General features: G+C 51.5%; 7 protein-coding genes across 7 annotated transcripts; 4 read left to right on the plus strand and 3 right to left on the minus strand.

Moving 5' to 3' along the window:
* Positions 1 to 1,772: 1,772 nt before the first annotated feature.
* Positions 1,773 to 6,294, plus strand: N7539_002719 (putative membrane-tethered transcription factor (SPT23); the record flags this gene model as incomplete). The annotated part of the gene is made up of 3 exons (XM_056932322.1): positions 1,773 to 2,483; positions 2,564 to 6,007; positions 6,163 to 6,294. The coding sequence occupies 3 exons, from the start codon at positions 1,773 to 1,775 to the stop codon at positions 6,292 to 6,294; spliced, it is 4,287 nt and encodes a 1,428-aa protein (XP_056792281.1).
* Positions 6,295 to 7,212: 918 nt separating this feature from the next.
* Positions 7,213 to 9,186, minus strand: N7539_002720 (uncharacterized protein; the record flags this gene model as incomplete). The annotated part of the gene is made up of 1 exon (XM_056932323.1): positions 7,213 to 9,186. One exon carries the CDS (start codon positions 9,184 to 9,186, stop codon positions 7,213 to 7,215), a length of 1,974 nt encoding a protein of 657 aa, XP_056792282.1.
* Positions 9,187 to 10,688: 1,502 nt separating this feature from the next.
* On the plus strand, positions 10,689 to 12,981 carry N7539_002721 (uncharacterized protein; the record flags this gene model as incomplete). Its single annotated transcript, XM_056932324.1, has 2 exons — positions 10,689 to 10,900; positions 10,962 to 12,981. 2 exons carry the CDS (start codon positions 10,689 to 10,691, stop codon positions 12,979 to 12,981), a joined length of 2,232 nt encoding a protein of 743 aa, XP_056792283.1.
* A 634-nt stretch (positions 12,982 to 13,615) lies between these two features.
* Positions 13,616 to 14,937, plus strand: N7539_002722 (ubiquitin domain-containing protein; the record flags this gene model as incomplete). The annotated part of the gene is made up of 3 exons (XM_056932325.1): positions 13,616 to 13,618; positions 13,999 to 14,727; positions 14,800 to 14,937. The coding sequence occupies 3 exons, from the start codon at positions 13,616 to 13,618 to the stop codon at positions 14,935 to 14,937; spliced, it is 870 nt and encodes a 289-aa protein (XP_056792284.1).
* A 1,146-nt stretch (positions 14,938 to 16,083) lies between these two features.
* N7539_002723 (ABC multidrug transporter atrI) lies at positions 16,084 to 21,415 on the minus strand (the record flags this gene model as incomplete). The annotated part of the gene is made up of 13 exons (XM_056932326.1): positions 16,084 to 16,307; positions 16,375 to 16,638; positions 16,730 to 17,091; positions 17,154 to 17,566; positions 17,636 to 17,953; positions 18,020 to 19,135; positions 19,195 to 19,384; positions 19,445 to 19,504; positions 19,563 to 19,646; positions 19,719 to 20,289; positions 20,354 to 20,370; positions 20,425 to 20,476; positions 20,554 to 21,415. The coding sequence occupies 13 exons, from the start codon at positions 21,413 to 21,415 to the stop codon at positions 16,084 to 16,086; spliced, it is 4,533 nt and encodes a 1,510-aa protein (XP_056792285.1).
* Positions 21,416 to 22,190: 775 nt separating this feature from the next.
* On the plus strand, positions 22,191 to 23,306 carry N7539_002724 (ribosomal RNA processing 1 family protein; the record flags this gene model as incomplete). The annotated part of the gene is made up of 3 exons (XM_056932327.1): positions 22,191 to 22,239; positions 22,311 to 22,418; positions 22,498 to 23,306. 3 exons carry the CDS (start codon positions 22,191 to 22,193, stop codon positions 23,304 to 23,306), a joined length of 966 nt encoding a protein of 321 aa, XP_056792286.1.
* Positions 23,307 to 23,811: 505 nt separating this feature from the next.
* On the minus strand, positions 23,812 to 25,504 carry N7539_002725 (uncharacterized protein; the record flags this gene model as incomplete). Its single annotated transcript, XM_056932328.1, has 3 exons — positions 23,812 to 25,148; positions 25,264 to 25,317; positions 25,387 to 25,504. 3 exons carry the CDS (start codon positions 25,502 to 25,504, stop codon positions 23,812 to 23,814), a joined length of 1,509 nt encoding a protein of 502 aa, XP_056792287.1.
* Between the last annotated feature and the right edge of the window lie 279 nt (positions 25,505 to 25,783).

Here is a 25,783-nt window from a genome sequence, read left to right on the forward strand (position 1 = left end):
TATAATGAACGAAAAAGTGCGTTCCATAGTGAGTCTTCTGTGCAGTACGACGCTCTTGTTACTTCCTACAACTTTGTACTGTTTATAGTTTGTAGTTGTACTGCTGTTGCGAGCCTCGGCAGGAGTGGTTCAAATGTAATCAAGCCTTATCGCACCCTTCCAGTCTTATCGCTGGCCTGGTGATCTCTCTGCCCTGCCATTGGACGAGTCTAATCGTACCAATGGACATGCAATCACGATAGCAAAGCGAACGAGAGTACGCAATCTACACACTTGCATGGCCCGGAACCTCAAGACCTGACCTATGGAAATAGGCAAAGAGTGTGTGATATGTTTACGCCGGGGAATGCCGACCCTATCATTCTGAGATTGAGACCCTGGCACACTGCGCAAGGGTCTTGTCCTGGGGCCTGGCATCTGGATAATGGAGTCCGAGTGCGGTCGCTAAGTGCTCATCGAGGACGTGTATGACAAGATTGCTTGCAATGTATTATTAGGTACCTTAAAGGCTTTCTGTATACTTATTACTTGGGGCCATTTGTCATTTAGCTAACTCCTGTAACTACCTCGGTAGTTAGCTACTAACTAACTTACCTAACCTAACTAACCTTGACCGGCAATTTCATTCCATCTTCCCAGGAGAGGCAAATCGAGGCACTCCAGCATTGTTCACAAAGCCAAATTCAGGGTCATTGAAGAAGCTGGCTTGAGCTTCTGGGATGAATCATACTTTATGCAAGAATGTGCATTGTAAAATCCTATAATGTACATCGCCGTGACCGCACATCCATAGATCGCATACCCAAGGGAACCGGCGAAGTACCCGCGGGACCCTTTTTCGCGAGTGCTGGACTCCGTATCTTTTTTATCTCATACTAATAAGGCCCTAAGTTCCTAGTGCCAACTTGGGTGTGACTCGACGACCCAAGAGTGGTGAAAAGGCATCCAGCTTCATTGCAGATGAACCACGAAATACGAACCAAATCAGTTTCAGGTCAGGTAAGATCGCGCTATCATGACATACACGGAATGAATTCTAACCCAGAAGGACAAGAAGACAAGAATGAAGACTTCAGTCGTCACCGCTAGAGTGGTCGCCTGAGGTGTCAGTGGCGGATTTGTGGTGGGAAAATCGGTTGATTCTTCAAAGGTTAAATAGGCGATGGAGAAGGCAGAGAGAATACACAAGAGAAGCGCGGTATAACAACGGAGATTTAGACTACCATCCTGTAAAGAATCATAGTTTTTAACCTCATGTATGTTCATAGATCCCAGCCGGAAGCCTCAGTTTACAAAAGATCATTGTACCTTTTTCACGTGTCCAAGTGACCGGCTGGTCCGTCAAGTCCACGTTTCGTTGAGAGACTTTCTGCCGGTCGGGATCGGCGCTCACACTTTTCCCGCCCTCCTTTCTCGACTCCACAAGGCAATCACTTTCTGGTGACTCGAACAACCTCACCACTGGCTGTCAAGTAATTGTCGAGCCTTCTTCCATTGCAATTCAGCGAGTCATGGTCGTGGGAGGTTAGGCCTGGATCAAAGTGCGAATATCTCTGATCCTCAACGTCAAACTCGCTCTGATCTCCCTCCGCCCCTAATCTTCACCCGTCGACGTCGTTCCTCCGAGACTCCGCCGCCCGCCCGCCCCCTCAACAGTTCACACGCGACTCGCAACGAGAGTCGGAGATCGAGCGCAGCGAGTGTGAGACTAGTCCATCGATAACCCTGCCGTGAGGGCTTTGTGAATTGTGTGCGGAAAGAGTCAACAAAGTATGAGATCGGCAGAGACTCCGTCTTCGCCCGCCTTCCCTGCCTTGGACCCCATCATCATGGACGACGAGATGGAGTCGACTTTCCGCAACGTGAATATGGATTTCCTCGACCCCTCCAAATTGGACATGCCCTCCGACTCGGCTGGAGGCGACTTCGACGATCTCTTCTCCCATGTCACCCATCACTCCGGATCAAACGGTTCTCAAGAGTCGTTCAAACACTATCAGCATCAACACCCCCTGAGGAAGCAGCCGGTAGTGGCTGCGGACTCTCCCGCCGAATCTCCCGACGCTTCAAGCCGCAGCTCCTCTTCGGAATCACCGCGAAACCATTTGCGTCACGCTTCTATTGCGTCCTCCAACTCTGCGGCCCATAGCGAGAATCGAATGGTCTCAAATGGATTCACAACGGATGACTGGATGCGCCCCGACCTCTCATCGGTTAAAGAGGAATCGCCATTCACGATAGAACCTTCATACCCGGTAAATGGGGATATTTCCATGGATCACCCAGACTTGGAGTTCAGCAACAAGGCCATGGATGCGGCCTTTGACTTTGAAAGTGCCGCCAGCAGTCCCAGTCCGCTGAAGATGGAAACTTCAACCCAGATCAACGGACATAAGATGGCCAAGGCGGCGAAACCTTGGAAGAGTTCCGATGCATCATCCGTTCCCACGTCTGCATCGAAGGAAGCGCACTCGGCTCCCTCGGTGAGTCTCATGCCCTAAGGGTCCCCTCAAATCCCAAATATATCTGCAGCTTGATTTCAATATTAACAGATCCACGCCAGGTTCCTCGAGGTGATACACCCATGTACGCTTTCGGCTATGACTTGAGAGAGCATACACCCTTCGCAAATCAGTTCACAAATGGCCGAGATGAGCTGCCTGCGACTCAGTGGAATGGCCAGTCCCCGTCTTCTCTGTTGGAGGAAAGCTTCGGCGGCATCAACATGAATGGACAGTCTCCCATGAATACATCGATGTCTCCAAATGTGAACTTTGGCTCGCCGCATTCATTTCCATTCCCGGGAAATCTCGCCTCATCACAGGCCCCATCACAGGCCCAGCCTCAACAGGCGGACGTTCCGAAGAACAAGAAGCCTGTATTGACCGTACATCCTACGTCTCTCAAGTCCCGTGTGGAAACACAAATTCCGATCCGATTGACTCTTTCGCCGCTACCAACCGGCGTCAAGAAGTTGCGCCTGCCTTCATACACCATTTCCAAACTCAAATTTCTCGCCCCTCCTTCGACCGAAACCTCCGCAGACACGCTGCAACTCTACACCAGCTTGGTTTGCACTAGTGCCATGCAAGACCGAGAGAAGCTCAGGCGAGCTTTCGCACGCACCAGAGGTGAAAGAAAATTGAGCGGCGGCAGCGATCAAGATGAAGAGCGTCCCTTGGATGGCGGAGATGTCAAGATCTGCGCTGGCTGCATTCAAAGAGAGCGGAAACGAGCCTCACGAAAGAAGCAGCGAAAGCCAGAGGAGGATGAGCTGTTTCAAAAAGACGAAGAAAAACGAGTCATTGTTTTCAACACGAGCGAAATCAAGGAGTGGACCGAGCCACCAAAGCCATCTGCCACTGGTCATGGTGAAACGCCACCGACACCTCCGGGCGCGATGCAGGTTGAACTCCCAATGCGGATTGCCTGTTACTGTAGGCATCAGAACGAGAAACTCGGCTTTCAGGTCATATTCACCATCAAGGATCATCTGAACAACGTCGTGGCGCAGGCGATAACCAATTCAATCATGATTACTGATGATCACAAGACTCAGGCACCTTCAGCTCCTCCGATGACTGCACCCTCCTCAGTATCAGACGGGAATCAAATGCCTGGTGTCACTGTCTTTTCTTCGGGTGAGAATAGCAAACAGGGAATAGGCGCCTTTGGCTCTCCACAATCACCCACGGATCTACAGGGCCTCCAGCAGAGATTCAACTCCCAGTACCAGCTCACGCCAAGCTCATTTGCTGCCGCGCACAATATGTCCAATAGCGTTCAGTCCTCATCTCAGACTCCTCGGAGTCTATCCCGACAGACGTCCCCAACGGACTTCCAAGGCCCCTCAACAAAGCGACGAAAGCACAGCAACTCGGGTCGATTGCCCTCTGAGCTGACAATGACTCGCATGGAAGGCGGCCAGATATCAAGCGCGAGTATGGGCAATGTCGCACATCTCGCTGCTGGCCGGGGCTTCGCTTCGCCTACCGAGAGGCCATTCGTGGCGCCCTCGTCAATGGCTGGGCAATTAGGCAGTGGACTTCCTACGCCCACTCACAATACTGAAAACAACCCGTTCTTCAACCCCACGCCTGCACAGCGGCAAAGTCTAGACCATCTAGCGCAGCAAAATCTGGTCTCCGCACCCAACTCTGCCCAGCCCAGTCGTCCCGGGACCCCTGGTGGGTCTGGGCGCAACGCCTTCCAGGAACAGAATTTGGCGCTTGCGCTGGGTGCGACGTCTGCAAATCAAATCTGGCCTTCTCTCACAACCACTCCCGCACGTCTTCCTTCCGTGATCCACAAATTGGTGCCTGCCGAGGGTTCCATCACAGGAGGCACTGAGGTCACGTTGCTGGGAAGTGGCTTTTACCCTGGCATGGAAGTTGTGTTTGGAGATACTCTGGCAACTACCACCACCTTCTGGGGGGACAAGTGTCTCAATTGCCTTACGCCTCCAGCCCTCCAGCCCGGACTGGTCGCAGTGGTCTTCAAACACGAACATCCAACGTTTGGACAGGTCCAGCAACCTCAGCCGCTTATGCCTAAGCAGCAGCTGTTCTTCCGGTACGTGGACGATCGAGAGCTGCAGATGTACCGCTTGGCCCTCAACATCCTCGGGCAGAAATTGGGAAGCCAGGCGGATGCCTTCCAGACCGCTCAGCAAATCATGGGAGGCGATCCGAATGCTATCTTCAACATGCAGAAGGATATGTCAGGAGCTGGGAACCCTGGCGGTCACCAACGTCAGGTGCCCGGGCACGAGTCCCAAGGCAAGCTTAGCGATCTTGACTCGAAGATGCTTACTTACCTCGAGTACATCGATCTGGATGACAATCCTCGTCCGCCACGCTACAACTCCCGCAGCGCTACTGGGCAGACTCTTCTTCATCTCGCTGCTTCGCTCGGCTTGACTAGATTTGTTGCAGGTCTCTTGGCTCGTGGGGCCAATCCCGATATTCAGGACCAGACTGGCAACACACCCATGCATCTCGCTGCTCTGCACGGCCATGCTCACTTGATCAATCGACTTCGCCTGGCGGGGGCTAATGCCAATGCCCGTAGCGTGCGTGGGTTCACGCCTGCGGATCTGGCGACAAATCTTCCCGCGCACCAGGCTGCTCTACTACCTTCGCGTCATTACCGCTCCCGGAGCGTTGGTTCCATTACAACTCGACGCAGACAGAGCAGCTCCGCCTCGCTCAGCTCCCTCTGGGGAACCTCGTCGTCATCAGGATCATTGGACCACACTGTTGATGACTTTGACCAAACCGACGATAGTGAGGACGTCGATAGCGAAGACTCCGATACGCCTCTGTATCTCAGTCGCTCTCGTCGTTCAAGCGTGCACCAAGATGCTATGCCAGCTGATGTGGATGCTGCTGAGCAACCTGCTGCACCTGATGCCCGGGGTTTCTCAACAGCCGCAATCGTCGCCTGGAGAAACCATCTTGCGGCTCAAATCAATCAGTTCCAGCAGAGTGTCGCGAGTGCATTCCCCAATATCCCTGCTCTACCGCCTATGCCCGCTATGCCCACGATGCCGGCCATGCCAGCCATGCCAGACTACCAAGCCAATCAGGTGATGCGTCGAATCACTAACTTGGTACCCCACCGTCCTACTGCGCGAGACGGATGGTGGGATCTACTGAAGGGTAACACTGCTGTACAGTCTCAAAACCAGCCGCCTTCATACGATGAGTTGTATCCTCATCAACAGGATGTTGCCGAGGCGATTGACATGAAGAAATCATCGCTTTTGCATGCTGCTGCCGAGGCAGCCCTGGACCAACATTTCGAAGCCCAAGACAGGGTTCCCGTCGCCTCATCATCCACAGTTGCAGCCAGCACTGGGCAGAACTCTAACTCGACAAAGGATGATCTCAAGGACATCACCATTGGAAGCAAACTTCTTTCTCGAGAGCAGCAGAAGCATCTCAGAGAGCACCAGGCTCGCCGCATGAAGGGTCTCGGCAGTGATCGAAACCTCTACTTCATCTGGGTAAGTCTAGACCTTGCTTCATCTTTTCTGTCATATGTTCCCTCTCTCTCTCTCTCTCTCTCTCTCTCTCTCTCTCTCTCTCTCTCTCTCTCTCTCTCCCCCTCCCTCCCTCTGTCTTTATTTCAGCGGAATGTCTTATACTAACATCTTCCTAGATCCCTCTTCTACTTCTGGTCATGTGTGCTTGGATTCGTAATTACGTGCCCGGAATTTGGCAAGGCGTCACTGATGCCTATCACTTTGTGAAATCCCGCTACGCACAGCAGGCTGTGACAGCAGGCATCTAAGGCTGGAAACCTTGAGTTGAATTTCTGTGACTCGTTATCATTCACGATCTTCTGGCCTCTTCTATCTATCATTCCCCTTTCTCTTCCTATCATGTCTATCTCCTTTATCTTTCTAGGCCCTCGTTACTTTTTGGGATTCTCTGTGTTGCTTGAGCGTGTTATCGTGGACAGATATTTTACATGCTTGTTTTTGGAGGCCTTTCTGCACGGGCTCGTGAATTGAACATTTTCTGGCCTTTTTCTGGGGTGAAGACATGACCTTGCAGCACTTAAACACATCTTTTTGAGTATACGAGAATAATGCACCGTCGAAAGACTCTCTTACCTTCCATACTTTTCTAGCAGCCTGCCAATTCTCGGGATGTATAGACGATTCGTCCTTGCTTCCACCTTTGATCGGACGTGATCTTTCGGCTTGAATCTCAGGCGTCCGGCCTCCATAATCTAGGGCTGACGGGGTTGTGTAACAATGCAGTGCTGTGAAGGTGCGGGCATACCAGTCCAGCGTGTGGCTCTACCACTCTACCCACTCCACCCACTCCCGTCAGCCTCTATGCGAAGTCCGGGTTGCTGCCAGCAGCAGCAATCTGTAACTTCCAAGAGTTTTCTCCATAGTCGCATCCTCGATATATGTTCCAATCAATGTTCATTATCTTAATTAGATGCACCCTAGCATATTTGTGCAACAAGTCAATAAAAGTAGAAGGTAAGAAAGTTGAATGCAAAAACATGAGCTGGTCGTAGAAACATGCAGCTTCGATCGTTATGACATGAAGAAAAATATACATCTATTATATGTGCAGAATGAGAAATTCAGGGAAATGTACCATCGACAGCAACAACGCCTTGCTTGGATGATTGGAAAAGACACTTTGTTGGATGGGAAGGCCAGACGAGCTCATAACTACTCGTCGACACTCATTGGCCATCGAGCAGTTGGGCCAATGCCGAAGGAAAAGGATGTTTTGTGTCGAAAAGATCCAGCTCGCTTCCATCTCCACTGTATCCAATGTGCTCCCGGTTGTCATCAATGACCCGACCATACTCCAGGAGTAAAAGGTACATGTAGATGTACAGATCATCGTCCCGTAGAGCCAAGTTAGCCCACTCGCGGCCCTGAGTGGCAATCACTTCAGCCTCGAGATCGTGACGGGGAACAGTGGGTTGATGGCGGCGTAGATCTTCCGGAGAAGCGGATGGCTCAAGTCCAAGGAAGTAAGTCATCAAGGAGTAAAACTCGCCATATTTGTTGTCCATCGGGACAAAATGGCGCCAGGCGAAGAGTCGAGAATCATGCCATTCCCGGAAAATGGTAGCCTTAACACCAAGTGATTTGCTCTGGAGGAAGGCCCGCCATCGACCAGAGAAGCTGTGGCCGTCCAGGTCGACCAAATACTTGGATTTGAACTGTTCCGAGAATGGTTCGGGTTTCTTGTATGTCCACACGTCTTTGTAAAAGGGACAGTCGCCGGGAATACAGGCGATCGCCTCAGTGAAGCCGACGTCAAAGTTGGAGGCGGCAAAGTCGGAGGGATTGAAGTCCTCAATCAAGTGATAGTCTCCATGGTCATTTTTGGCGAGAATAGAAACCTTTTCCAGGTCCATCTCCGTGGCATTGGCCAGGCGCACAAAGCGTTGTCGATGCAGGCGATGCCAATTATCCTCGACCTGAATGCCACCAGATGTCACACCACGCCATATTAAGGAGTCGGTTTTATCTTCCCACTCGTAGTCATGTTGGGATTGGTAATGGTAGCGTTTGTCCTTCAGGAAGTACATGTTGGCAGGAAAGAGAATGTCGTTGTTCACGCTGACCTTGCATTCGCTGAACACAGGGAGAAGCTTCCTCGAGATGACGTTACTTGAAGCTGAGGAGAGGAAGCCATGTTGGTCACCGATGGCTGGGCCAACAGTGCAGAGATCCGACGCGGCGGTAAAGTTGGCCACGAAGCCACCCACAGAGGCTTTGAACGTAGCTTCCGCCTCGGCCCCCGAGATGCTATTGTTTCGCGCGGGCGATTCGGGCGGACAAGCATCTTTGGCAAATTCCATGTACGGCTTTCCCGCCGCAGAAAACCAAGCTGGGTCTAATGTCTCCTTGTGGCTGTTGGTATTGTGGTCTTCTGCTGCCCTTGCCCCTTTGCCGCCGTCCATCGAGTCGTCATAGAAATACTGCATCTGCGATGTGAAGCCGTCCGTTGCATTGGGCGGGAGGGATCTCGTGCTCTCTTCTACTGCGAGATAATTTTGCACGTCGTCAAAAGTGACCAAGATTCGAGGCTGGTCCATCACATTCATCGCAATATCCATGTCCGGCAGATACGGTGCTAGCTTGCGCACGATTTGGAAGAGACTTTCCACTCGCCATCCCTCCACTTTCAAGGGCACCGGTTTATGATCTCGGATGCTCACGCCGGCAATGCCATCACTGTGTTGTAGGTGCGCAGCCATCTTTCGAATATCCTTGGGCGGGATCGCCCAGAAGGGTCGTAGGTCCGCCATGATCTGCTGGAAGTCGTCGACATTGTACACGTTCCTCTCACGCGCGTACTGATACCATTCTTTGAACCCCGGAGGAGGATGACGCCCGTTAATTTGACGGTACTTGGCGACGGTCTGGCGGAAGCTTCGTGAGCGATCTTCCTGGTATCGCTGCCATTGTTCATTTGCATCTTGCATCAACCCCACGATCGGGTGTCCCTCGCGGGCGAGGCTACCTTGCAGGGTTTTTTGCTTGTGCCTAAATATTGCGGCCCCGGGAATGCGACTGACCGTGCCATCGAAGGCGCTGTCGAGAAAATATAAATTGGCGAGACATATGAGCGACGCAGCGGTTGCCAGGGCCAGAAAAATAGCCCTGCGCCGACCGGTGAAACTGCTGAGGCCTAACATGGGTGTCGGGCGACCGCAGCAGACTCGGGAAGGGGGCAGGGATCAGCGCCGAGGTCGAATCTACAAAGGGGCTGAAGAATGCTTAACTCTCGGCAGTTCACTGCCGAAGTCAATCCCAGCAATACCGACAATTCAATGAGTCGATTGCAGGATGGGCTACCTCAGGACGCTGTGAGGACAACTCCCAGCTCTTGCAGGACTGCCTAGGGATCAAGGAATTGAAGGGACGGGGGCGGGGAAGATAGAGAGAAAGACGTCCGCCGCTGGGGGAAACAGACGCAGGCAAACGGTCCATGATCAATTATCCTTTTTCGCGGGCTCACGACTCTTGGAAACTAGTCAGCCACCAAATAGACTCTCGCCCAAGACCAGGGAAAGAGAGGCTTCAGGAGCGAGTTTTCCGTCCTGCGAGGGATGTCGCCACTGCGGTGACGGCTATCATGGTTGATACTGGGGATGAATGCTGCTGCTGCTGTCCTTGAGCATTCAAAAGTTCAATCCAGGTGTGTGTTTTGTCGTGTGGCCTTTTTGGTCAGCCCTCCGACCGATTCTTGGTAACTAGAAGAGACCCTGGAATTGTTCTCGAATCCACGTGCGGACTCAGTGGAGCCTCGATTGACTGGAGCCTAGGTTGTTGCCGCCGGCCGGACAGTCGCATCGTTGAACGAGTCAAACGAGGCAGAAGAGTCTCCAATTCTCCACGGGTGCAGCCAAAGTATGGGCGTGCACGTGTGCTGCTTCAGTGCTCGGTACCTTCCCCAAGTGGCGGTTCGAAGGTCATCTGTGGCTCACCACTCGTGGATGTGCTCTGGTGCGGTCTCTCCAAAACATGTGCCTAGCGATTGAAGTTATGTTAATGGGCAAGCCAGGGCTGGAATTGACGGGTCAAACCCGATCAAGCTCCATTGGTGATGCTGCTGAACTGATGTTAGGCATCTGACAGGGACGGCAACCACTGCAGTTTTCTTAAGTTAGTTAGTGCTTGCTGCTTATTACTTAGTAGCACCAGTAACTAGGTAAGTTACCTATACTTACCTTGCAACTCTCCAGCCAAAGAGAGCATTCACCTTCCAAGAAACGATGTTCGGCGGCAGCACACACGGGTTGGGAAGATACGCTCTGACTGTGTCTTGCAGCGAAGAGATGAAGAGTGTTTTCTGAAATGCAGAGTTAAGTGCACCACTACATTCGCCCGGGCCGAGACCAACCTTCGAATCTTACATCACAAAGGTACCTCTATGGGCAGGGCGTTTTCGGATGTCTGACAAGAGAGAAACAATGAAGTTGACGGTCTTGCTTGCCATGCAATAGTAGTTATGTAGTAGGTTATGTACTGGTGAGTTGTAAACGTACAGAGTACAGCTCTTGCCAAGAACGCTGACCTCGTGCCCGGCGGACTCCACCCTCGTCCTGGAATCTTGGCAGGCGCGGCTCCTTCCAGCTTCTTTCCACGCTCAGCCGAGGGACCCTTCTTAACCTTCTGTCATGTCCCGCCCAGGACCATGACGGCAAAGCGCCCGCGTGCTGCCTTTGAGGCTGACAAGGCCTCACCCCCGGCAAAGGCTCCTTATGCCTTTTATGGTACACCCTTGCCGTCACTGGAAGACGGAGCTCGTGACGATGGCTCCTACATGCCCGTGTGGAAGCAAGAGGTAACGGATGAGCGGGGACGGAAGCGGCTCCATGGCGCCTTCACTGGTGGCTTCAGTGCAGGGTGCGTACCATCTCTCCACAGCTGGGAGGATCTTGAGTAGGTGTGCCAGTGCTAATCCCAGTGCGCGATCCATCACAGCTATTTCAATACGGTCGGCTCCAAGGAAGGATGGACTCTCCTCCACCTTTGTCTCATCTCGTCAGAATCGTGCCCGCGATGCAAAAGGGAAGCAGGCCGTATCGCAACGGCCAGAGGATTACATGGATGAAGAGGATTTGCGTGAGCAGGAGGAATCGCGCCAACCACAGACCACTGAAGGATTTGCGGGATTTGGTTTGACAGATACGACTCGCAGAGCAGGTCTCATGGACGTGCTCAAGATCGGAGGGGAGACTATGGGCGTCAAACTGCTCAAGCGCATGGGCTGGCGTGAGGGCCAAGGCATTGGTCCAAAGGTTCGGCGTCAAGCCAATCTGGGGCAAAAAGCAAGCTTGACGACGGACTCCCAAGAGGAAACCTACCTTTTTGCACCGGAGAACCCGCCCATGGTCTCTTTCACCCGGAAAACGGATCACAAGGGCCTAGGGTTTGAAGGTGAGGCCCGTCTAGATGATCCACGGATGACACGAGAGGAGAAGCCGGACGATTCGGATTCTTATTTTGGAGACAGGCTGGGTGTGGACAAGAAATCCAAAGCCAAGAAAAAGACAAAAGACGCAGCCCGGGGTGGCTTTGGGGTGGGTATTCTCAATGACACTGGATCAGACGACGAGGACCCATACGCACTGGGGCCGCAAATTGCTTATAACAAGACGATCGGGGCGGACAAGAAGAAGAAGAAAAAGGCGCCCGTGATCACCACAGCCAACCCGCTCCTGGACAGCAAACCGGTCTTCATATCGAAGAAGGTTGCTGCAGCCCGCACGACGGGTGGCTTTCGGAAATGCCGAGATGGACGATTACCGCTGGACGGGTTTGTCCTGGCTGATACTCTCTCGGGTCTTTCCGTTTCAGAGACGCGATACGATCCTCCTGCGATTCCAGAAGGATGGAAGTCGAGCAAAGGATCGAGCTCGAGCGAGCGAGACCCTTCGACCTACATCTCGACGGCGGAAGCCGCCAAGACATCCTCGATGGACCCGACGCAAAGAGCCGCTGCTCTGGGAGAAACTCAGCTTCCGGGCAAGTCCATTTTTGACTGGATGACCCCAGAAGCTCGAGAGCGAATCGCCAAACTAACAGGAAAGACCAATCTACCTCCCGCTCTGGGAGAAAAGGCCCCCAAGGGCTTCGAGACATCGGACACGCAACGACGAAAAGACTTGTGGGACCTAGTGCCCAGATTGGATAAACAAGTGGCCGTGCAGGCCTTGGCTCGCGCAGTCAGCGGTTGGATCCCCTACGCTGAAGATGAGAATAAACGTGCGCGCTATCGAACTTTTCTGGAAGTGCGAGCGGAGGTGCGCGACACCTTACCGGATCGCGCACCGGGATCCAGCACCGACGAATGGGTCAATGAAATGCAAGAATTCGCGCGCGCGGCTGAGATATTCAAACCCATGACCGGCATCATGGCCTCTCGCTTCACATCAGCCTCCTCGGGCCCGAAAGTGGCCTCCGATGCCCCCGAGCAATCCACCGACTCTCTCCTCAGTCGCCCAGCTGAAAGGCCTGATCCACCCGCCGTGGCCGCTGCCAAGATTGGCATGTTTGGGCAGATGACTCGCAGTTCCAGCACCTTCTTCCCAACGCGATTGTTGTGCAAGCGGTTCAATGTCAAGCCCCCGGACCATGTGCAGCTTGATCCTGGAGAAGTTGCAGGCAGCTCCTCCGAGACTGCATCTGGAGCCAGACCTCGCTTCCAATCTGGCGGATATCAGCATGATGCACCGACACGAAAGGACCTTGTCTCTCAGGATTTAATGGAGATGATCCTGTTGGAATCAGGTCGTAAATCGGAGGCATCAGAAGCGAATCCCAAGTCTGCGGAAATGCAAGCGCCGTCTGCTCCAACTGCGACGCCCATTCAAGCCGTCGAGCCCGAGCGTAATGAGGCCCTCGAGGCTGAACGACCAGGAGAAGCAATCTTTAAGGCTATTTTTGGCAGCGACGATGAGGAAGACGACGACGATGTGATTTGAACCACCCTAACCCCTAAGAACCGCTGCCCTCATGTAAATACACTGTACTCCTTTTAGAACTCAACCCATTTGCCTACTTAAAAGTACTGAAGGCTTATGCGCAGCATGTTTGCTTGTACACGGCCCTGATTGAGGCAGACAACTTCCCCCAAAAATCATTTTGTGGGGAAAAGGTACCTTTGAAGTGTCTGACCACATGCTGGTCTTCGTTGCCTGACATCATTGCGAGTGATCGTCCCAATCTACTTTGTCCATCTTTCAACCATCTGGAATGTTTGTCGGATCAAATCAAGCGCGCATCCTTCTTTTCTGAAACCTTGATTTAATCCCCGATCGAAGAATTTGAACCTGTCGCTTGACAAATCTTCTTGCAATTTCCAGATCGATCGAGTCCGGACGCGATACTCAAATAAGCTTTGTGGGTGCTGTATCCTCCGCCATCCACTCCAGGGCAGGTCAAAGGGACAGAGCTTCACCTTACACAGCGGTCCCGCGACCACTCGGAGAAAATCACTCGTTTCTTCTACAACTACCTTCATCTTGCCTCCCTCTTTATTCTCTCGTTCTGCACATTGGCACCCGCATCCTTGAGTCTTTTTCGGCCTATGCAGGGTGTCTATACGCCGCGCCGAAGATGGTAAGTCCTGTCTTTCTTTACCCTTTCGACCGTGGAACTACGTCCGCACATCGTACTCTCCTTGAGAATTGCGCCGCCGGCGGCCGTTTGAGATACGGAGCATGAACCCGATCACCTCGTCATCGGCCTTTGTCCCACACTCCCGCAGCTCCTTGTGTTTCCCCGCATCGCCTTGCGCGAACGTAAACATACTGGATCGAATCGGTCTCACCCAAAATGCGCGATAATTACATGATCGTCGCTTTCTGGGCCAGGATGACGACCCCACTGGAGTCTGTCTCGCACAGGAACCTACAACTAATGTCTCTCTTTTCACTTGGTCAAAAAAATAGGGTTGTTGCGCGTCTGTAATATCGCGTGAGGACGACCATCTACCTGAGAACCGAACTGTCTTCGATCAACGATCAACCCATACAGCCCGCAATGCCAGTGTGGCCACCGATACTTCCGCGACTACGCAGGCCACCCGTCAGCGCGGACGGCGCGGCCCAGCACTTCCGCTGGACCAGCAATACAATGATCCCTTGCGCGTACATGTTTGGTATAGTAAGCGCCGTATCTGGAGCCGCTCCGATCTCGAGCGTGAACGTCGCGAATTTTTCGAAACCAGAGTGACCGGGCGACCCGAAATATGGGCCGCCCTAGAAACAGCCCTCACGATCATGCGTGGCGGCGACCTAGCCACGGCGCAAAGTATCATTGATGCTGCAGGGGTGACAATTCCCACTGGGGATCTGTGCGAGGGCTGTTACGACGAACAGGGCGTCTTGTACCGCCTTCCACAATGCATTGTCAGCGATCCTGAGAACATGGCGCAGACGACTTCGTCCGGCGCAGACGATGCCATACGAGCCATCGAGACGACACAAGATGATGGCGATTTGGATGTCTTACCTGATGGGAAACCAGTGACGGAGGACGCTTCCGGTGACGAACTGATGGCCGACGACCTGGAACGACGAAGGGATGAAAAGGGCAAAACGAGCGAACGGGATCTTGTCCGTGTTCAAGCGCGACTGAGTGATCGTGGTGGACCCGACCTGACTCTGACAATTGGCAAGAGCCAGAGTGTGGGCTTCCTGATTCGGAAGATTCAGCAGGATGCAGGCGTAAGTTTAGCAAGGCAGACCCGGACTTTCCACCCTGGGATTTCACCCCGATGCTGAGTTGATATTGTCCAGGTCCCCGATGACAATCGTGTGCGTATCGTTCACTTAGGTCAAATACTTTCGGAGCACAAATCATTGATGGCGCAAGGCTGGCAGCAAGGCCACGTAATCAACGCGTTTATTGTCCCTCGCGGTCCTGACTCTTCCTAGTATTGGGTCTATCTGGTCGTTCTGTTGATCCTCTGGTATCTTCAATCTCCTTTGCTGAGAAGAACCATATCCCCGACTCTCACGTTTCCGCAGACTTGTCAACCTTATACTGTTTCGTATCTCACGTCATTTCGTCTCCCCTCAAGCGTTCGACGCTCCTCGGCTCCCTTGTCCCTGTTGATCTTTTGTCGCACAATACCCCTTGACATTCATGTTATTTACCTCGGATTCTATGACTGCTTGAATTGACCCAACTTTTGCTCGACTGCCATCCTGTATGTCCCAGGCCTCGCAGATCGAAAATTGTGCGCGTAGCTTTGGGTGTAAATTTTATTTTCATAGGTTCAATGTCGGTGATGCGGCTCGTCGAGTCTCACATCAATATATCTTTACTACTGTTCGCGTTTTCCACTAATTTCGCAGTCTACTTGAAAAGACATGGACGTCCAGCGTCAGCACAAACATGAAAAAACAAATAAACATAGCGGCACATCTAAATCCTAGTACATGGCTCTAAGAAATTAAAAAACAAGCCGTCTGTAAAGCGTGGACCAAAAATCAAAAAAAATAAACGTGCATCATCCGTGAATCGAACACGGGCCTCGTCGATGGCAACGACGAATTCTACCACTAGACCAATGATGCGAGTTCATGATGGCTGAAGTTGTTCTGCATATATGAAGCTTTTTCGCGATTGGCATCTCTTCGTTGAGAAAATTCGAAATCCAGCTCGGGCAGCGGGTCGGATGTCGTTGACGTTGTAGGCCGATTGCAACACAATTTGTGACTGAGAGATCTGTCGCCCGTAAGGGTTTGATGACACATATAACGCTCTGCGAAAATTTATAAACAGATACGATCCGAATTTGGGCCGACTAGGTCGTGGAATTCCGAGGAACAATGCCATAGTCAAGTCAGCATCAAGAAAGCTGGCGGGCAGGCTTACAATGAAAGAGAAAGGCATCCTCTAGCTCGAGACTCAGTAGAAGCGTATTGCCATGTACAATTTTTAAAATATAGAGCTTAGCGGTCGCCTATTTTTGAGAGAATGAAAAGAAGGAAAATGGAAGAGAAGTAGATTATTGAAAGCGAACCAACAGAATACATGTGCAAAGGCCGACGTTGAACGGAGTATCATTGCGTATATCAAACCAATCTACCATTCTTGTCCTCCCTACCCTTTGGTGTCGTACCCGAGCGTCTCTTGAACACACGACCAAGCAAGGAAGCGCCCTGGCACACGCCTCTCACCAGAGACGTAGGGTTGTAATGCTTCACGCGGAACATGTAGTACATCAGGACTGTTCCGAAGATATTGAAGCCGATGTACGCCCAGCCAATGCCGAAATTGCGCCAGCGTTGACCGTAGTCTATTGCGAGGTAATGAGTGAGCGAGAAGAAGAAATGACCAGTTGCGTAGACAAGGAGCCGACTCACAAATATTGCTCATCCCCAGATATTGGTCTGCGCTCGTTAGTTGACAGTACTGGCAGTTCTGGGTTGCCGAAGGATTGTACAGCTGGCCACCTGCAACGGCCGCATATTGCTGGAGATAGGTGCCACATGTTAGGCCCGATGGAGGATTGAAGACACTCAATTCCTCTGGAGCACATTGAATCCTGCGACCGTGTAGACCTGTCGCAGTAATGCCGGCAATGAGGTATGTTAATGGAGACACTCGATACATGAAAATCCAGAATCCTAGTGTCGGAGTTAGCAAGCTGAAAATGAACACAGACCACAGACCACCGAATGTGGTGAAGCTTCGGAGAAAATCGTCTCATGAACGTACCCGGTAAAGCGTTTGGTGGCTGCATGACTCCGTTAAAAGTCAAGGTCATGATAAACATCAGGGTCGCAAGTGTTCCGCCAGTCTCAGCGTCAGGAAGCGCCGCGATAACGAGAGAAGCAAAGGTGGATGTAAAAATGTAGAATTGTACCACAAAGAGAAGCATCAATCCCTGTCTTTCCGAGGACTGTTGTGCTCCATACACGGGGTAGTAGTAACAAGCCCAGGCAATGATACCTGCGAGAACCTGATATGGAATCTCAACGAGGACATTGGCGATGAGGAATGCCGCCCATGAATAGGCTTTTGACGGACGTTCTCGGACTTCATAAAGCGATCGTTGAACCACAAATTTGGGCATGATTCTGAGATACCTTGTTAATCAACCGAAGCATCTAAGACCTCTCCGTACGTACGGGTGACTTACTGTTGGACCAGCGTGGAGAAAATCGAGGTTAGCATAAATGCACTGAACAAGACATCTTGGAAGCCTTGAAGCGAAGCGTCTGGTTTGAAGAAGGTGAAGCCAATAAAGAGAGAAGACAGGGTGGCGAGCATGATCTTTGCCCACACATAGCTCGGTTCGCGCCAGAAGCTTTGGAACGAACGATATGTGACGCACTTCAGCTGTGCAAGGAAGGGCATAGCGAATTCACTATGCTGGGATGAATCCTTATCAGACGCTGCAGCAGATGGCCCCCCGGATTTTTCTTCGTGAATGCGGTCGATCTCGGCTTGCACTCCCTTTGACTCTTGACTCTCTTTCCAGACCACAGACCAGTCCTTGGAGGACGTACCGGAAGCGCCGGCGCCAATGATTTCAAGCATATATTCTGCGGGCTGTTCGGGTATGCTGAGTTAGCTTTATCGATTGGGATTCCGAAGCCCCGATCCAATCTTGAATCTTACATTCTCAGAGGAACCACATCTTCTCGCCCCGTTTCTCTCAAAGTAGTCTAACAGGGTGTGAGACTGGTCGCCGATTTCGCCAAAATAGACAGTTTTCCCTCCCTTAGCTAGGAAAAGTAGACGGTCAAACTGTTGGAACAGCAGTGCGGAAGGCTGGTGAATCGTAGAAAGCACGGCCTGGCCATGCTCCGCCAGCTTGCGCAGAAATGCACAAATAGCCCACGAGCTTTGAGAGTCCAAGCCACTTGTTGGCTCATCAAGGAAGATGAGAAGCGCAGGCTTAGCTGCAAGTTCAACCCCAATAGTCAAGAGTTTACGCTATACATCATGTTAGACAACTTTCTATTAAATGGGCCACTGACACTTTGAAGATCGAACACTTACTTGCTCTACGTTGAGTCCTTCGCCAGGAGTGCCGACTATTGCATCGGCAAAGTCTTGCATACCGAGCATGTCGATAACGTCTTCCACGTAGCTATACTTTTCCTTCATTGACACTGTCTTTGGTTGGCGAAGTGTTGCACTGAAGCGCAGAGCCTCACGAACCGTCGAAGTGGGAAGATGTAGGTCTTGTTGTTGAACATATCCTGTTTTTCGTTGGAAACTATTGTCCAGTGGCTGACCATTGACCAACATATCACCGGTCACAACACCAATGGAGACACGCTTTGCCAAGACATCAAGCAGAGTGGTCTTTCCGGCACCAGACACGCCCATCAGTGCTGTCAGGGTACCAGGCTTCACCCAGCCAGAGACATGGTCCAAGAGTCGTCGCTGACCACCCTTGACGGGGATATCGTAGCACACGTCTCGCCAAGTGAAGATGTCATGCCGCGAGGGAATGGCTACGTTGCTATCCTTGTGGGAGGATCTCTTTGTAGTCGGCGCAATCTCTGCGGCGCTCTCCTTTGCTCGTCCATTTTTCTCCAGGTGCCGTAGATGTGCAGGTACGTGGCCCCTTCGGAACACGAGGAACTCTGCGGTAGATGAAGTTGCGGAGTTGATCTCGGAAGCCAGCAGATAACAGGCCATGAAGAAGATCCAGAACCCAATCACGATACCGAGGTTTCTCCAAACATGAGCATAGGTATACTGATACTGACTTGCGATATAAGCGTCACCCGACACGGTTCTCTGCCCGGTGACGGCTCCTCGCACAGCACATATGAAGGTGTCTCCAGAAAGACTTGGATATGCCGGAATGAATTGAGAGCACGTGAACTGACGACCGTGGAATTCATTCGCGACAAGAGCCTCAAATGTGTAGAATACCGGGTTGATCCAGCGAATCCAGCTAAACCAGGGGATGTTCTGCATTTGAGGTGTGGGAATGACGAAGCCTGTATAGATGACGATTGCTAGCACCATCACCCCAGCCATTGACATGGCCTGGGCAAGGGTTTTGGTGGAAGCTGCCAAAGTTCGGAAAACGCCCGACATTGTAAGCGTACTGAGAAAAGTGAAGAGAAAGAATATAAAGAATTGGGATGGCTCGGCTCGCTGGTTTGCGAATAGTTAGAGTCAAAACTTCAGAACCATTCAATGAGAGAGGAGCATACCAGACTGGCGAGGAAGTAGAAAATGATATTGAAAACCACAGCGGACACAAATTTGACAGGTATGTCCGCCACGATTCCTCCTAATGCTTCTGCAAATGGATGTACAAATGCGTAGGAAGCTTGCTTTTCAATGATGGGCCGTTGGTCATAAAGCGAGTTGATTTCAGTGATACTGATCAGGGCATTCATTCTTTTGGGAAACGGTGAGAATCCATAGCCCGATCTGGCAGTTGAGCAGAGGTCTACTTACAAGACGGAGAAGAAAAGAGCAGCACCTTTGCTCTGAAACCCTGCTGTTGCATTCGGAGTTCTGGAGTATAAGTGTCAGCACGTGAGTGACAGGTATGGTATTCGTATGCGTAGCTTACCCATAGTAGATTGAACCGATGATTAGCGACATTACAATACGTCCAATCACAGTCGTCAGTGTAGATGGTTTGTCATTCCAGATTCTGTAAGCAGTTTGTCAGAGCCGCTGATGAAAGCAAATCACATCAGAGGACGACAGCAGCAATAGCACGTACCGCTGATACGCCCTTTTCACACAAAGCCGGACCTGCATTGGAAGGGAGATAAAGTAAGGACTCTTCGGCCGGACATGCTTCGCTTGGCGTGCACGTTTCGTCTGGTTAAAGTCCTGTTCGGCAGGGCCTCCTGGTGGGAACGACTCTCGATATCGAGCAATATCTCTCTGTAGGGATGCAAAATAGGAACTCTTCTTCCAGTATGCCTCGAACTCGTCTGGAGTACGAGGCACCTTGTGTTCCATACCGTCTCTCGCTTGTCGCTCTTGCGGGTTGGTGACTGACGTGAGGAAATCACCAGTTGTCTGACGAGGAGGACATTGCCAGCCCATGTCGATGAAATAGCCTCTGGCAGCTTGACAGGGTCCAAAGAAGATTTCTCTCCCCTCATAAAGTACTATCACTTTGTCAAAAACATCGTAGATTGCCTGAGAAGCCTGATAGATTGCGACGGCATGGCATGAGCCTGTCAAATTGGCGGAAACTCGCAAGGCCTTTGCAAACTCCAAGGCACTCGCAGAATCTAGCCCTCGAGTGCTATTATCCCAGGCACCGACAGGGGCACCAGACACTAGAAAGAAACGCGCTGTCAGAAGATCGTTCTTGTGTCGCTTTGCGATTAATGTGCGGCTTACAGGCCATTTCGGCAATGCTGAAGTCCTATTAGTGTTTGGTGATCACAGCAATCGAAGAAGGCACAACCTACCTAACTCTTTTTCGCTCGCCTCCCGAAACACCTCGAATGTAGTCATCGCCCACTGCGATCTCATGGTCAGCAAAGAAAATCTTCCAAAGGCCACGTTCCGTCAAAGACGAGAGCTGAAGCCTTGCCTACCCTTTGTGTTGTAGGTGTGGCTCAGGCCAAACACTGCCATAGCCACCTGGGTGATATGCTTGGCGTAAGTCGCTCGACTGACGCCTTCAAGCCGGTTCTCAGGCGTACGTGCTGTCGCTGCAAACTCGAGGGTTTGACCGACAGTCAAATGCGGAAAGTGTTTATCCACCTCCTGGTTGTATAAGACCTCGCCCTTGTACTCGCGGCGCATACGACTCATTGATATACCGTTGTATTGAATGTCCGATCCCTGAACCAGTTTCAAGCCATGCAATTCTCCAGTCAAAGACTTCAACAAGGTCGAGCATCCGCTACCAGGTCTTCCTAGAACAATGAGCAGTTCGCCGCTATTGAGTAGGCCATCGAAATTGCGAAGAATCTGCTTCTGGGAATGACCTTTCCCGAGAGAAATATACTCCTGGGGTCTAAATGGGGCGAGAACAACAGAGCCGACATTGTTTTGATATTGGAGAGCAGATCCCGAACCCGCAATATTCAAATTCTCCCATACGACTCCCGTGGACTTGCGCAAAGGAATGCCTGCCCGGTCCATCATCTTCAACATTGTTCGCGCCCACATGTAGTGATCGAACTTTTCGCTTGTTGGATCAATGACTGGGTCTCCAACGTCAATGTCTCCGACGGTTTCTTCCTTCTCCAGGCCGGCCAGGCGTCCAAGTCCAGAGCTCATCCTTCGCTGCCGGGGGAAATTTGAAGCAACACGGGTTAGTTCCTCGCGATCTCCAGGATGAATGTATTCAAAGCCGGCCGTCTTATTCTGAGGAGTAGCTTCGGAACTAGATCGGCCGTGGCAGGTTGAGCTTGCCGGAGAAATCTCCGACTCTCCAGCCTGGCCTTCCATATCGCGACAAGATCTGAAGGGTTCACGCGGCAGGCGTTGAGGCTGCAATTAGGCAAAATGGTCGAAAATGCAGCCCTCGAACAAGATTGATGTGATACTCGAATCGCTAGAGGCCAATAAACTCATTGCCCACAAAGACCAGAGAGCAGAATCAGCCATTCTTATACGACCAGCTCACAGGCACGCTGACCATAATTACCACGGTTCGAATGACTCCTGAATTCAACTCCACAGGGCCTATTCTTCTGGAGTCCATTTTGTGTCTACGCTTCATAGAATAATACGCCAGAGTGGAATGATCCCTCATCATTTGCTGTGAAGTCATGATGTCAACCACCTTTGCTTGGCGGGAATCGGTGGTTCATCGCGGGATTGTCAAGCTCCGAGGCGTCCAAAATGCGGTGACCCAACCAAATGATGGTCAACATTGCCTTCAGTCAAACGTTGAGACCTGTACGAAGTTGAGACAAGTAGCCTGCTCGACATCAAGCTGTAACAGCCTTGTGTGACCTTGTGTGATGGTGCTGCCAATACCTCAGAAAGGCAGATGCGTATAGTCTTTGCTTCCAAGCACATCTCGGGATGGGGGGGGGGCGAGGCTTTAATGAGCCCTTGATCTATGGAGTACCTCAGGCACCAAATATTCTGTCGCTCGCTGGGTGCAAACAGTGTAAACACAATATCAGGGCAGAAAAAAAAAGGTTTTATCGCCGAGTCGCAGAGATAACAGAGCAGCCCTTCTACCATCGTTTGAAGTGGTAAGCTCATAATCAACATGACGGACATCTCAAAGACGCCTTTCGTCAAGGAGCTCGCTTCAAGCGGTAAGGCTTACTTTTTACCAGATTCCACATGCCCACAGCCCTGAACTAACAATGTCTATCTCATGTTCCAGACCGCAAAGTCCGCGACAAGGCCGTGGAGTCTTTGACTCTCTTCTTGCGCTCGCGCAATGACCTCACATTGGTTGACCTGGTAAAGCTCTGGAAAGGTCTTTTCTTTTGTACGTCTTTCTTTTGACCGTTCTGTCTAGCTTGACAACATTCTTTAAAAGATGTGACGAGTGACTGATGTTATGCAAGGCTTCTACCACTCCGACCGACCTCTCACACAACAAGCACTCGCCCGCTCCCTTTCCTACTCTCTCGTGCCTTCTCTTCCCCACGCTACCCTCCACCGCTTCTTGCGCGCCTTCTGGATCACCATTGGCCGGGATTTTCACTCTCTCGACCGGTTACGACTGGACAAGTACTTGTTTTTGATCCGTTGCTATGTGGGCGTGGCATTCGAAATTTTCGTAAAGGGACCCAACAAGGCAGTGAACGGAGACGCCAAGAAGCGCAAGCGCCAGGACAATGGCAAGCAGGGCCGAGGCAAGAAGCAAAAAAAGCAAGAGGAAACCGAGATGACACCCACAGAGAACAGCACGGAAGAGGGAGATGGCAAATGGGCTGATCTCGAGGCTTATATCTCAATCATTGAGGAAGGGCCCCTCTGCCCCATCAACTTTCACCCCGATCATGCCTCGAAACCGGTCGTGGACGAGAAAGATCCAAATTTCATTCCCATGCCACATGGGCCAGATGGTCTGCGCTACCATCTGATTGATCTTTGGGTTGATGAGTTGGAAAAGGTGCTAGAATTTGAGGGAGGAGAGACAAATGAGGACGGTGAAATCAAGGGAAGGAAGATCAAGGGTGATGTGCCGATGGAGTTGCTTCTGCGACCTTTGGAAAAGTTGCGGTCCGAGAGTCCCTATAAGCCCGTTCGGACAAGATCCGCGGAAGCCCTTGACGACGATCGATTGATTGAGTGGGGTATCCGCACGAGGGCAGTAGAGGAAGAAGAAGAAGAGGACAGTGACGGCGAGTGGGGTGGATTCGACGATTAAGAGAAAAGTGACCTGCAGGAGCCTCCAGCGTTTCTGCCCGATAAAACTTTTGTACAGCATCATCCACATAGCGAGACATTATACACTTGACCAAGAATAAACAGATTGGACGCACATCCTTATGAACATAGACAATTAAAGATGCCATGAGTTTGCACATTCCCGCAATTCTCGACATAAAGACTGCGCCATGAGGTGGACAGTCTATTGCTTCCTTGTTTAGGCGAACAGATCGGTAATCAGATACATTACAAAGACACTCTGTTGCAATTCAATGTACCGGACGGAGCTGACGATGTGGGACAGGCAAATACAGAAATGAAGCTAAAGCTTATAAACAGATTCTCCGGTTGCTGGGGTATCAAGGGTAAAGAGGGGCGAATACAGCCCGGGAAACAATGCGCGTGTCTTTCCGATGTCAACGTCAGGGCAAGAAGCACAAGACAAGAAGGGAGTCCTGCTGCATGAGCTGCCAGGAGCAAGGTGCCATGAGTAAGCGTACAGCTCACCTTGGCCCTTCAGCTTCATATATCCGTTTCGACTTGGACAGAACGGTGCCCAAGCCTGGGTGTACCTCACACTGGAATGCTTCAAACGGTACCCGTTCACCATCGATGCTGATATATCCTTCTTTTTGGCGCGGGACGAGGCGGTATGCCATAGCTTTCCGAATCTTGACCTCGGGCATATCAAAGAACCCACCGGTTTCGATTTCGGTCATCATCTTCAACGAAGTAGATCGGCTGACGTTGCCGTCAATGGTGACAACGTCCATCAGACCATCATTGGGAAGTGACGCGGGGAAGAAATTGGTGTCCTTGGACATAATGGCCATGTTACCGGCATAAAAGTTACCCATAGTCTCTCCGGGCACCGTCTCCCAGTCGCCTGGGAGCTCATCTTGAACTGTCCCGAACTGAAGTTCTGGGAGTTCTGGTGATTTCCTAGCGGCATCGATTCGCTTTTGATCGCTCAATGAATCGGCGTCTTCATCGCCCTTGAGCCTGTAGGACCTATAATGTTCTTTGATGGCCTGTTTATCATCCAGAACAACCTTGATGGCCAAGTCACAGGGCCAAACGGTACGTCGGAGAAGTCGGACGAGGAAGCCGTATGTGAATCTTTGGGCCCCCATCCAGCGGATATGTTCAGTTGCTAGATCGGACTCGGCCACGATTCCAAAAGACTGAGATAGGAAGGATAAGGTGCGGCTGTCCTTCTGGGTCACGGAAACCAAGTCGAGCGGCGTTCTCAAACCTTTGACAATGCCCAACGCAGCGATAGAATTACTACCCGTGCCAAAACAATTCCACGTGAGGCCATTGCCAGAGCCGCATGGTAGTAAGGCGACAGCGACCCGAGCGAGTGCTTCGCGGCCGTTGGGGCGTTTACCCAACCCGTTGAACACTTCGTACGGCAAGCCGTCCCCAGAGCAACAGACTACCGTGTCGTAAGCGTCAATGTCAAGCTCTTCTGCGATCTTGATGGCATGGCCGTTGTATTCGGTGGCTTGAACATCTAATTGGCATCGTGCAGCAGCAAAGATCGGCGCGGCATATTTCTGGTAAAGCGACGCGGCGTTGCCCTTGCCTCCATGAGGATTGATCAAGACCTTCAATCTTTTGCGTCGCTCTGCGGCACCGTACGCCAAGTCTAACAGCCTGGCCATCCAAGCTTCAACAGCCGGCTTTTCTTTGTCGCCAATTTTATAACGGAGAGCCGTCACCGTCACATCATCCTTGTGCGAATGCTCAGCATAGGTGATCACGAGGCTCGTCGGATTGATTTCGGCGTCCAGGATATTGTACAACGAAATTGCAACGGTTTTCGGGCTATCGATGTCTGGATTCAGTGAAAGATAAAGATTAGTCCGCGGTCGTTCGAAGCGATAAATATTCTTCTCGAGTATTGTGAAGCTCCATATGCATCAGACGCAAGAGGCGGTGATATCACTTACTCGACTTGCACGGCGCACAGCAACCACGGTTCGATTTGTGATTGGATCGTTCATCTGGAAATAATTTCAGTTGGCGAAAGCTCTGACAACTTGAACATCCAAGTGGTGGAGGTTGCGCCTCACCAAGGACGAGGAGAGAATCGCTGCTCAATGTAAGGGAGACAGCTTTGTCCACAGTAATACTTGAGTCGTGTTGCAGCTGGGCGTCCGGCTGCTCCAGAGCCAGATCCGAGGTCGACATTCTGCAAAATATAGATAGAGGCGCGTCTACCACATAATCAATCGAAGCAGATATGTTTGATTAGTGCAGGACACGGATGTCTGACAATAGAAGATTCGAAACGAATGACAAGGTTGGGGCGGAGGCGATCAAAGAGCGCAGCCGCTAAAACTCGCGAATCCGTTTGTTCCGGTTCCTGACTCCTCCTGCTTACAGCCGGTGGCCCATGCGCGCCTTGGGACGAAGCTCGCAGACTGGCGTAAATTTGGCATGCATCCGCCTCCTGTTGGACCTGAAAGA

This window comes from Penicillium diatomitis, assembly GCF_028827545.1.
Source record: "Penicillium diatomitis strain IBT 30728 chromosome Unknown utg000003l_segment0_segment0, whole genome shotgun sequence".
NCBI lineage: Eukaryota > Fungi > Ascomycota > Eurotiomycetes > Eurotiales > Aspergillaceae > Penicillium > Penicillium diatomitis.